Source organism: Gambusia affinis, linkage group LG11, assembly GCF_019740435.1.
Source record: "Gambusia affinis linkage group LG11, SWU_Gaff_1.0, whole genome shotgun sequence".
NCBI classification, from domain to species: Eukaryota; Metazoa; Chordata; class Actinopteri; order Cyprinodontiformes; family Poeciliidae; genus Gambusia; species Gambusia affinis.
The window spans coordinates 27,908,416-27,920,981 of record NC_057878.1 but is presented as its reverse complement, the minus strand read 5'-3'; the positions used below and the strand labels follow the sequence as shown (position 1 = coordinate 27,920,981).

Below are 12,566 nucleotides of genomic sequence, written 5' to 3'. Positions count from 1 at the left end.
TCATAAAATCTCTGTAAACAAAATTATCCCTCAGAAATATTCATCATTAGTCTTTGGAAAACATCCAAAAGCCTGAACTGTTAATATTTGGTGTAACGCCTCCTGGTTCATCTCCAGGCTAGTTAATGTGATGGTTTCTGTTCAGAACCTCCTGTGCAGATTATTGGGAACTCTGGGAACCCGGAGCATCATGTGATGGTGACAGGAGACGACCTCATCCTGGAGTGTGAAGTTTCCAGAGCGAACGCCGACGTAGAGTGGACACGGAACGGAGAGGCTCTCCAGCCGAGCGACCGGATCCGGATCGACAGCTACGGCGTGGTGAGGAAGTTCGTCCTCTCTGGGCTGCAGCCCTCAGACTCTGGAGAATATGTCTGTGAAGCCGTCGACGACAAGCTGGTCACCGTCGTGGAGGTTCAGGGTAAATCAGAACTTTCCTTCCAGGCCCTTAAAGCTGCAGCAACTTTAAAAAAAAATGTTTTTTACAGTTTATAAGACAGAAAATCAATTTCCTCCACTTAATTCCTGAGCTGCTAATACTGTAAGAAATACACAGCTATTGGTGAAAATCAACCAATCAGAGCCGGTAGGAGGGGCTTAGCGCTGTCAATCAATCTTATGTACTCGCTGCTAAATGTTGTAATGGTGGAGAAACAACTTCCTGTTACAGGAAAACGTTTATCTGCCATCATCTGTGATTATGCGTATGGAGCTAAATTAGTCTCAGAAAGATTCACAAAGCTACAGTAAGATTTGCAAAAAGATCCGTTTAAATGTGTGTAGTGCAGCCCACAAAGTTGATACTTACAGAATTCAACAACTTTAATATAAGTCTTTGTTCTAGTTGTTTTTGGACTGCAAGTCAAAAATACTACATTTCCAAAAAGTCTGATTTTGCTCAGATACTCGAGTTTTTCCTCTGGGATATCTGAGAAAGTCTCAAAAGTGGAAAACGCAGCAGCCGATCCGCCCGCAGCTGGTGACCCGTCAACGTTTATTTGGTGATTTGTATGCATAGTTTATTGCAACTTGTGCATCTGAGAAACTGCTTACACATGTGAATGTTGAGGTTTAGATTTATAGGTCATACAGATTCATTGTGTTCTGCACATTTATGAATCGTTTTGTACATTTATTCGTCTCCTTTTACTCTTGTGGATCTTTTTGGACACCTGCAGATCTTACTGTACACTTTGAGAATCTTTCCGAGTCTAATTTAGCTCCATACATGCTAACTACCATTAGCATTCACAAATGGAGGGTGATTGGCAGCGCTAAGACCCGCCTCCTGGCTCTGATTGGTTGTTTCTCGTTAGCACTGAGACGAGAGGAAATTAATTTTACAAAACTGTCACAAGTTTCAACAAATATATAAAATAAAAATATTTTTTATAGAAGTTACATACTGTAGCATTAACTTGGTTCTTATAGCTGCTTGTTTTCAGTTTTATTTTAGACATTTAGGGGTTTTAGCTTCATATCTTTTTGTTTGAATTCTTTGAGAAACTTGTTTTTTTTTCTCCCTCAGATCCCCCAGCCAAGTTTCTTAATAAAAAAGGAAAGACTAACATGTCAGCTTATGAGAATGAGAGCGCCACATTGTGTGCCGTTGTGAGCAGTGAATGCATTAATGTCCGCTGGCTGAAAGACGGCCAGCTGTTGAATAAGGACAACATTCATATCTCCAGTGAGGGTAAAACTCATAAGCTCACCATTAATCCTCTGCAGCTGTCAGATTCTGGAGAATATATCTGTGACGTAAGCACAGATGAAATGTATTTCAGTCTTTTCGTTGAAGGTAAGAACGCCCTCTGCTGTGACCTTTAGCCTGACTTGCTTGTTAAATGTTTATAATTGTGATCCTTTGGGGTTATTTTTGTTTTTTTCAGAAATGAAGGTGAAGTTCGTCAAACGTCTGGAGAATGTGATCTCCCTGAAAGGTAAAACTGTTACACTGCAGTGTGAGGTGAACAAACCTAAAGGAGACGTGCGGTGGATGAAAGACGGTAAGGAGATGACGCCAAGTCGCCGCTGCACAATACGAGCCCAAGGCCGGGAGCGAAGCCTGACCATCCAGCAGCTGACGGAGGAAGACGCCGGAGAATACGTCTGTGAATCCACAGGCGACCGAACAGCTGCCGCTGTCAGCATCGAAAGTAAGTCACCTCCATTCTTCAAACTCAAGTGATAAAAGGTCAGAATTGATATATAGGCCACACAAAACATGTTTATTACATTTTTCTGCTCAAAATTACTCTTAGATAATATTTCAGTTGTTTTAGGGCGTCCTGTCACTTTAAATCCAAAAACGCTGCTGCTGTTTATGCCCTCCCATCTCAATGCCTACACTCTTACATAAAGATGGCTGCAAACGATGCACAATCATACAACCATATGTCTTTGAAAAGCATTATTTCAGCCTTCTGTGCAACCAACAAGAATGCAGGAAACACGTACAACAAAACACGTCACTGTAAAAACACAAACTCTTACCAAGCATTTTGGTGTGCAAGTAACTTTTCAGCAGGACATTGGAGTTTGTTTTAAGTCAGTAATTAATTAATATTGATGGAACAAGTCCAGTTACCAGTGAACTAATCCTTTTCCCATCAATAGTAAGGAATTACTGGGTTAAAACAAGCTGCTTTAAGATCCTGAAAAGGTAATTGTAAGTTAGTCTTATTGTTTCAACTGAACTAAGATATTTGCACTAGAAACTAGAGCAAATATACTTGGTAAGATTTTGTGTATTTGTTGTGCAGCAGCCATTGTACAGCGGTAAAACCAGCTGGCCAAACGTTTTGGAGCTCAGCTTAGGTTGCTAGGTAACGGGGCCGAACTCGGCTGGGGTTACTAGGCGACGAGCTGGGGTCACTAGGTGAGGGGTCACTTCCTGCTGATTTGAGATGTGACATTTCAAAGGTTTTTTTAACGGCTCGTTTTCCAGACACCAAAAAAATCAAAGGCCAAAAAACAGCTGAGTGGGTATTTTTTAAGATTGCGTTGTTGTCAAAAGCAGTGGAAACCCAAATGGAAGCACAAAAATGTAAAAATCTGAATTTTGTCTAATACATCCCCTTTTATGTTAATTTTTGCCTGAAAATGTGATTTTTAATGATGAATTTCAGCCCCCCGTGTTGTGGAATTCATCGCTGAGCTGCGTAACATCACCATCCGTGAAGGGGAAGATGCCGTGTTTAAGTGCGTGGTCTCACCGGCAGACACCGCCCTGGTTTGGCGTCTGAATGGAAAGGACGTCGCTCTGATCGAGCGTACCGCCGTCTCCTGTAACGGCCTGTGCCACATGCTGTGCATCAGCAGCTGCTTGGTGTCAGACAGCGGCAGAGTGACGGCTGACGCCGAGGGGCTGCAGTCAGAGGCAGAGCTAACGGTCCAAGGTCAGCTCTTCCTGTCTCAGAAATAACATTTGATTAAACATTTAGCTCCTCTGGCCCTTAATTAACAACAAAATAAGTTTTTAATTGTACTAAATTATGCTTATTTATGGTGCATGGGAGAGGCGAAGGGGTCAGCTATGCTAGCTTGACTTTGACCACCATAACATGCAGAAGTGTTGTGGAATTCAATATGTTTCGGTTCATTTAAAAGATAAATAAAAGGCGACATAAACACCAACTCTGACACATCACCAGTAGAGCAGGTGTTTAAATTAGCTAATCTACCACAGCTGTGTTAGCTTAGCTAATAGCAGTGGCAGCTAATCTACCACAGCTGTGTTAGCTTAGCTAATAGCAGCGGCAGCTAATCTACCACAGCTGGGTTAGCTTAAACTGTAACAGACTAATCTACCACAGCTGTGTTAGCTTAGCTAATAGCAGCGGCTGATACATCTACCACAGCTGTGTTAGCTTAGCTAATAGCAGCGGCATCTAATCTACCACAGCTGTGTTAGCTTGGCTAATAGCAGCGGCAGCTAATCTACCACAGCTGTGTTAGCTTGGCTAATAGCAGCGGCAGCTAATCTACCACAGCTGTGTTAGCTTAGCTAATAGCAGCGGCATCTAATCTACCACAGCTGTGTTAGCTTAGCTAATAGCAGCGGTAGCTAATCTACCACAGCGATCACTGATTATTAATTGCAAAATAAACATCAAGCCTGAAAACATAAAACTGTAACAGACTGAATCTGTTCTTTGTGTGGGAAATGGTGCTGAATCCTGATACATTAGTGGAGCTGTTGTCAGTCAGTTGCTATGGCAACTGGTCTGCAGCGTAGCTGTCACTGAGAGGGAGAAAAAAAAGAAGACTGCTAAGGCTAGTTAGCATAGCAGCCAATCACAGTGAATGAATGGTTTTCCTGTAACAATAAGTTGTTTTTCTGCCATCAGCACGTTGAGCCGTGGTACATGAAACTATCGACAGCACTATGTTGTGTTCCGATTTTCATTTCATTTATTGTTTTTAGTTTTTTTGATGTTTAAAATGGCTTCCAGTTCCACTGTTAATTGTTCTGTTAATTAGCTCTGATTGGTTGTTTTTCTTCAGCTCCTCCAGATCCCTTTAGTTCATAAATTATCTGTCTGAAAACAAACTGTCACAACATGGTGACAGGTCTTACAAATATGTAAAGGACATATTGTTCTGTATGAAAATAAAAGTTACATACCGGAGCTTTAAACACTTAAACGTTGCTGTCCTGTAATCTGTATTTGTCGTTTAAAGAGCAACAGGCGCTGTTCACAAAGAAAATGGCGGCAGTTGTAGCTGAGGAGTACAGCGAGGCGACTCTGGAGGTGGAGGTCAGTCAAGAGGCGGCGGAGGTCCAGTGGATGAGGCAGGGGATCCTGATCCACCCCGGCGCCAAGTACACCCTGAAACACAGGGGCCGGAGCCACAGCCTGACCATCCACCAGGTGGCCGCGGCGGACCGGGGCGCCTACAGCTGTGAAACCCTCCACGACCGGACGCAGGCCCAACTCGCCGTGGAGCGTGAGTGTCCTCGTGTTCTCACTATGTGCTGTTGCTGTTTGTTTACCACCGTTACCGAGAACTGCCCTGGTTCTGAGGGCCCCTCTTAATTAGTGGTAATCTGAGTTTACTGGGAACAGAAGCAGCATGTACTGGGAAGGAATGGCAACCAACAGGTGACATCCCAACCAAACCCAAGACGCAGAACAAGGTCGGCGTAATCAGACTCAAGCACTGAAAAAAAACCCACCAAACCTGGCCAAGAATTCTTGGTCCAGTTTCAGGTGCAAATACCTTCAAACACTAAAGATAAAACTGGATGGAGCTGCTTATTTTAAATGAATAATTCTGTAATATTGATGGAAAAGTTCTAGTTCCACTGGTAGAATATTCTACTTCTGTCATAATCAACAGCAGTGCGTCGTTGCCTAGCAACCCCAGCCAAGCCCAGCCCCGTTACCTAGCAACCCAGTTCTAGTTCCACTGCCGGAAAAATGTAACTTTTCTGTTGTGATGTTTTATTTACTCATTACTGTTATTTTATTTTATTATTACTTTCTGTAGAATTTGTTTCTCTTTCTCTTTTCATCAACTTGTTCTGCTGTGGAATCGGTTTTGTTCCCTCACTTTGGTGCCGTTTTAAACCTATTTTTAAAAATACTATAAAAATAAATTTGACATTTTGTTTTAAGCTACTTAATGAGCCAGTGGAGCAAGAACTATTTCATCAATATTAAAGAATTGTTGATTTAAATCAAAATTATATATCTCGCTGAAAATTTGCTTCTTTGTTCAATTTAGAAAGTAATTCCTAGTTTTTATTAGTTATTATTATTAATTAGTTTTAGTTTAGTATTTTTTTGCCATCGTGGTATTTTTAGTTCTTCCACATTTTGGTTTAGTTTTATGTGATTATGAATAAATGGATTGAAGATTCATCAGCTGCTGGAGTTGGGAAGAAAATCCATTTCAGTTCAAAAGGCTGATAAAAAGATTCAGAAACATGAAAATGAAGGACATTATATGTATGATTTGAACTGAGATATTTACAGTAGAAACTAATTCAAAAATACTTTTGTTTTAGCAGTGAGAGGACGTATCGTTCTTGTCGTCTCGGTAAAGATTTTCTTGGTGACGTCAGACCTGCTTGACATTGAGGCTCCATAAACATCTTGTGGTAACTAAGATGCTCTGATTCTAGGGTTTCCTCCAGGTTGTGCTGCCCAGGCTGCGGTCTGCAGGCCAGCGGCTGAATTAAAGGCTGCTCTCTCAACACTTGTGCAGGTGGGAAGGGGAAAGTTGGGACTTCGGGCCGCTGTTGGCACATCCTGTGAATTTTGATCTACTCTCACTGCGACTAAATTTACACGCTGACCTTCAAAACTAAGGTTGTTGTCATCAGGTCTCCAAAATAAACACTCATTTTTTCCACCAGGAATGTTTTCACAATAAGTGAAAAAACGTGGCAGTTTCAAACCTGGATTTTGTTTGAGGGTCAGTGGCTGAAATCAGCCGGAGGAACAGATTCCAGAGCAGAAAGCGACACCATTCCTCCTCCACGGCCTGGTGGTCTGTCCCCCAGATTAATTCCTGTCTTTTGTGCTCTGTTGCCCCACAGCGCGAAAAATCAGCATCAAGCGTGGGCTGACAGACATTAAAACCACGGAGAGAGAAACGGCGTCCTTTGAGGTGGAGCTGTCCCACGCCAACGTCCCGGGAACCTGGATCAGAAACGGGATCCAGCTGAAGCCGACCAACCACTTCCGAATGAGCGCCAAAGGAGAAGTCCACAGCCTCACCATCTCCAACCTGTCGGTGGAAGACACGGGCAGCTTCGTGTTCAGCGTGGAGAACCTGAAGACGTCGGCTCGGCTTGTTGTGAAGGGTAGGAAACTCACAGGAAGGTCAACAGATCAGATAAAATACTTCCTAAGTCTGATTTTTGCCACCTTTTTCTCTCCAAAACATGTTTCAGGGAAAAACAAAATACATTTTTGGCACAAATGGCTTTAGGGAGGTGACAATATTACATAGACACATTAGTGATTTACTGGCAGTCAGAAAGAGGACCATGTAGCTTGGAGCTAAGTGGCCATGTTGCTCTGAAGCATTTAAATAAAGAGAAATTTGACTTTTCTAGCTTCTTGAAGGTGTTTCTGGTCTGGAGTTTGTTTCCTTTAAGAGGGACACTAGAGCCTTTTTATGGGCTCTAGTGTCCCTCTTATGACAGGAAAAGGGGGAAGGAGACGGGGGAAGACATGCAGCAAATGTCAGTCGGGTCCGGGAATCGAACCCGCGACGGTCGCGTCGAGGACTCCAGGCCTTCGAATGTGGATTGTGCGACCCCCTACGCCACCACAGCCTCATGATGACAGTCTTATGTATCCGTCCATATAGGATTCTGTCCAAGCCAACCCGTCGTTTTGATTTCCTTTGTACATTTAGTTCGATTATAACGAACCAAATAATCGAACTGTAATCGTTTTGCTGCAACCTCAGATGGCAGCTGCAGTTGTGGCCAAATGGCAGCCATGACTGGCATGATAACAGCAGGACGTGTCGCTCTGCTGCCGTCGCCTTCATCCAGGCTCACGGTACAAAATAAATAACCTCCAACCGTCCGATGAAAAGCTTCGGCTCGTTCTCTCAGGTTGATCTTTTCTCTCTCCGGACGCGTCGCTGCAGCGGATCAGTTAATATAAACACATAAAAATGTTTTTAAGTTAATATAAACACATAAATATGTTTTTGAGTTAATATAAACACATAAATATGTTTTTGAGTTAATATAAACATAAATATGTTTTTGTTGTTTTAATAAGTGGTTTTGTTCTGCAGAGCCTCCGGTGATCGTCGTCAGGAAGCTGGAAAACCAGAAAGTTCCTGACGGGTCGGTCATCTCCTTCGACTGTGAGCTGTCCAGACACAACGTTGACGTCAAATGGATGAAGGTCGAACTTTTCCTCTTCCCTTCACAAAATTACATAAATAAATTTGTAGAATTTTCTTTTTGTATAAATTTGAAAATTCAGTAAAATGTCCAAAAACCTTTGTTTTTCTCATTGAGACTCAATCACATAATTTGGAAGAAAGTTGAATTTAAATTAGTTAAAAAGTTATAAAAATATTATGATAAGTTAACTTGATTAATTTTGGTTAAACTTAAAAACAAAATTCTTTTAATTTTTAATTTTAATAACATTTAAGGCAGTTTTGAATACTGTTTTCTGCTAAACCTTTAGGAGATTTAAAGAAAAAAATTAAATCGTCCAAATCAAAAGTCTGCAATATTTTTAAAGTTGCAAAACGTAGTAAAATTTTTTGTAATTTTTAAAGCTCTACAATGTTTTTACAATAAAGGGATTTAAAATAAAGATAAACATCAAATTTAGCAAAAAGAGGACGGACGTTTTTTAACTGTGGGATGAAAAATGATGTAAAAGCTCCCAGACCTGCTGCTGCTTTCAGTCTCATTGTTTGTGGAAATTCAATACAGGAATAAAAACATTAAAAACTTTTTACTTTGTCTAAGTTTAAAATCATCATTTCATCTTTCTTCTGGATCAGTGTCCAAACTTTTTACCTCAGAATCTGTAAAGTTCATATTTCAATGTCTGTCAAATTTTTATCTTCACAACAATATTTTAATGAACTGAAGAATCTTGATTACAAAATGAAACTTATTGTGAATCTGGAGCTTATTTAAAACTATATCTTAAATATTTGTGTTTTTTCCTTTTATCTTTGGATGTTTTTGTGTTTATTCTCAGCAACAAGATTTGAATCAGGCCAATTGATTTGTTCACTAAAAGTCTGTTTGTGTTTTTTTACTATTAAATTCAATTAAATAATAAGGAGACTGTAATTTTTATCTTTTTAACTTTTTAAAACTGCATCATCCTTCAATCTTGAGCTGAAACAATAAATTTGTGAAACCTTTTGTATTGTGAAGGGCCGAACAAAATCACTTTGAAGGCCACAAATGGCCCACGCGCCACACTTTGGAAACCTCTGTTTTTGAACACTTTGAGGTAGAAACTACTGAACTGTCTTATCCTTTGCAAATAAATGTTGACTAATAGGAGAATAAATGTCGGTTCTGTAGTCATCCATTAAAATGGAATAATAAAGTTTAATCGTTTTTGTTTTTTCTTTCAGGACGGAGTTGAGATGAAGCCAAGCAAAGACGTTCGTATTTATGCCATGGGAAGGAAGCGCTTCCTGCAGATAATGAAATGCAGCGCGGCCGACTCCGGCTTGTACGCCTGCGACGCTGGTGATGCTGCCACTTCCTGCTCAGTGGAGGTTTACGGTAACGCACCGTTAAACACCTGCATTTTCTAAAACATGATTGGTCAACAGGCTGAATTAGCTCCATTTAAACCTTATGAAGATATGTGAGATTATTTTATTGTAATATTGAAAAAGATCATGAAAAATATTCCTTTATGAGTTCCTGTAGTAAATAAGATGTAATATCTTTTGTGTAGCACAGCACTGCCCTCTGTTGGCATCGATCAAGTATTACACTCTATTATTTTGTAGGTTTTTCTAACTAGAAATTAAAACATAAAAAACTTTTAAAGTGTTAGACATGAATTTATAGTGAAAATTTGTAAAATTTTAATTTTGATGTCAATTCTGAAAAATTTCCCCAAATCTTTGTTTCTCATTTAAACTCAATAACATAATTTATAATAAATCTGTAAAATATTTGTTGAGAAGTTCAGCAAATATTGCAGGAATAAACTGAAAAACGATTAAAAACCTGCGTTTATGACTCCGCCTGTCGCAACAAACAACAAACCAATAAAAAAAACGATAAAATCTATTTCTATTTGCATTATTTGTATTTTTTCTTTTTTGTCTTTTTCTACCAAAACGTTGATGATGAAAGTCTCTTTCTGAAGGACAATGTTGTTTACAGGAATTTTATAATTTACGTTTTTGTTTGTTTATTTTGGATACTTGAAATGTCTTCCAGTTCCAGGGTTAAATGTTTGTTAGGATCTAAACTTTATGGATCTGAGAATGTCATTCCTGTTGCAGGAAAACGGTCTGGTGCATTGTGGGACTGCTGGGACATTTTATGGTCCTTCAGATTGTGATGATGAGTTTGTAGTTTAAGGTTTAAAGTGTCTTTGCTGTGATTTGTGTCTGCAGAGCGGGAGCTGCTGGTCCTGCAGGGTCTGGAGGATTTGGACATCCAGGAGGATCAGAACGCCGTCTTCGTTTGTGAGATCTCTGTGGAGGACGTTCCAGGGGAGTGGTACAAAAACGGCGAGCGGATCCAACCGACCAGCACCGTCAAGATCCGGCAGGAAGGTCAGATTTACAGCTGATGCTGCCTTTAAAGGTTAAACAGGAAGTAAAACGCTGGATGACGTGGATCGTATTTCTGACTTCTTCCAGGAACCAAACATTTTCTCCTCATGTGCAACGTGCGATCTGAAGACTCCGGGGAAATCAAGTTTGTTGCCAGAAACGCAGAATCTGTTGCTTTCCTGGAGGTGGAAGGTAAGAAATTCAACTTTAGTGAAAAACTAACAGACACATCAGAATGTCATTGATTATTCAGTCTGATTATTAATTAGTGGTTATAATTTAACAAACTCACCTCTTGTTCTTAAACACGGTGGTTTCATTAGACCAGGGGGGTCCAAACTGTGGCCCCAGGGCCGTTTGTGGCCCCTGGGATACATTTTTTGCAATTAACTGCAATTAAAAAATGAAACAAACGTGACACTCCGACACTGTCATTGTTTTTAGTTAGAAATTTTCTGTGGCAAGTTTAAATCGTCTTAAAAGGCAAACCTAGCGATGTTTTCATTAGTTAGCCTGTTTTTTCATTTTTATCTCATAATTTGTCGCGTCACAAACATCAATCAGAAACAGTCTGTTGAAGAAAATTATTACTTTTGTTCCTGGGATTAACTAAAAACTATTTTTGGTTTTTAAAAATCGGAAACTTTTTTTTTCTGTCTACAACAGCAAAATAATTTGTGATTCGTCCTTCTTCTCCCTCCCAGAGCACCAGGAGGACAAAAGGAGCTAATTTATCACTTTGTGTTCTCAATGTCTGCGGACATTTTACACGTTTTCAGTGTTTTTATTGTGATTAATTATAAAGATTGTTTCTTTTGGCTGCTCGGTGCTCTACTAGTTTTTCTAAAACATCTGAAATAGAAATCTGCATCCTTTTTTCTTAAATTTGACACTGTTTGTGCTCCAGAGCTCCCGGTGAACATCGTGAAACCTCTCCAGGACACGAGCGCCCTGGAGAAGAGCCGCGTGGTCCTGGACTGCACCGTGTCCAACCCCAGGTGCAGCATCCGCTGGTACAAAGGCAGCAACGTCGTCCTGCCCTCCGAACGCTTCGAGATCTGCAGCGAAGGCTGCTACCGCAAACTGATCATCCAGCAGGTGGCGCTGGAGGAGTGGAAGGTAAACAACTCACCCTGCAGCAGCGGTTTATGTTTTGGAGACAAAGGGTTTTACTGCACTAAGGCACTCAGATGTCAAAATACTAAGACAGTTCTTGTCCTTTTATACCAAATTATTTTCTCAGCAGTCTTTCTCAAACTGTGATCTCTGGACCGCTGGTGCTGCGTGAAAACGACAGTTTATTTACCACGAGAGTTAGCTTACCGAAGGATTCTGCTTAAAATATTAATGGATTAATTAAGATATTAATGAATTAATGGATAAGAGGCAGCTGGACAGAAACGCTGACGATACCAGTGGAAAGAAAACAGCAGCAGGACCTTTTAAATGATCCGAGGAATTCAAGTCTGCAGGAACTTTTCTCAGTTTTTCATGTTGAGCTGCAGAACTTTAGTTGTTTAAACCGTATTTACATAAATAGGCAGCAGATCTACGTCTGATGTGACGGTGAGCAGCGCTGCGCCCCCTGCTGACCAACTGCATCTTAACACCTAACAGGAATATTAATGCTGCGCCCAAAGAAATGTTTAGTTTCTACCCAACAAACTCAACTCTATTTTTCTTTTATTATGTTTCTAAATAACAAATAACCTTAAAAATGTTAATCCACAATACATTTGTAGTAAAGAAAAATGACTTTTTTTATTTGCATGTTTTTATCATTAGAAAGCTGGGAATCAGTAAAAAACTAAAAATGCTCCGACCATCATCTCCATCCTGCGTTTTTATTCTTTGTTGTTTGATGAGAATCCTGTTACAAATAATAAAAGAAATTAAACTGAACTACCAGCTTGAAATGTAACGGATTATAATCAAACATTTCTATTTTTGTCTGAATTTCTTAAAATTTTATTTTCAATCCACATAACTTTAAATCTAATTTTCTGTTTAATTGTTCGTTTTATCATATTTTTGTGCTTTTATTAAAAATCCTCAGTTTTAAAGCAGAAAAGCTGCTTAGTTGACGGCCCTCATTTCTAAATGATAATATGAAACTGTCATGTTTACATTTAATTATTTACTGATTTCTATTCCAGTTTTGGTTTTTGTTGGTTGGAATCGGTCAGATTTGTTCTCAGACGTTTTAAAGGAAACTGTTTTCTCGTGTTTCTCGGTGGTTGCCGTCTCGCTTCCGTCCGCTCACCAGCCCAGCCGGTCCTGATGGTCCGGGAGCTGAGAGACGTGGCGGTGTC

General features: G+C 40.1%; 1 protein-coding gene across 1 annotated transcript in view; it reads left to right on the top strand.

The window, feature by feature from the left end:
* LOC122840375 (obscurin-like protein 1) overlaps positions 1–12,535 on the top strand; it is a 39,653-nt gene extending 27,118 nt beyond the window's left edge. Inside the window, exons 25-36 of the mRNA XM_044132729.1 lie at positions 146–421; positions 1,529–1,798; positions 1,890–2,156; positions 3,129–3,398; positions 4,684–4,950; positions 6,548–6,814; positions 7,768–7,880; positions 9,088–9,241; positions 10,093–10,254; positions 10,342–10,446; positions 11,162–11,373; positions 12,521–12,535. Of these exons, the coding sequence (XP_043988664.1) occupies positions 146–421; positions 1,529–1,798; positions 1,890–2,156; positions 3,129–3,398; positions 4,684–4,950; positions 6,548–6,814; positions 7,768–7,880; positions 9,088–9,241; positions 10,093–10,254; positions 10,342–10,446; positions 11,162–11,373; positions 12,521–12,535 (2,378 nt within the window). The remainder of the gene's footprint in view (positions 1–145; positions 422–1,528; positions 1,799–1,889; positions 2,157–3,128; positions 3,399–4,683; positions 4,951–6,547; positions 6,815–7,767; positions 7,881–9,087; positions 9,242–10,092; positions 10,255–10,341; positions 10,447–11,161; positions 11,374–12,520) is intronic.
* The last annotated feature ends 31 nt before the right edge of the window (positions 12,536–12,566 follow it).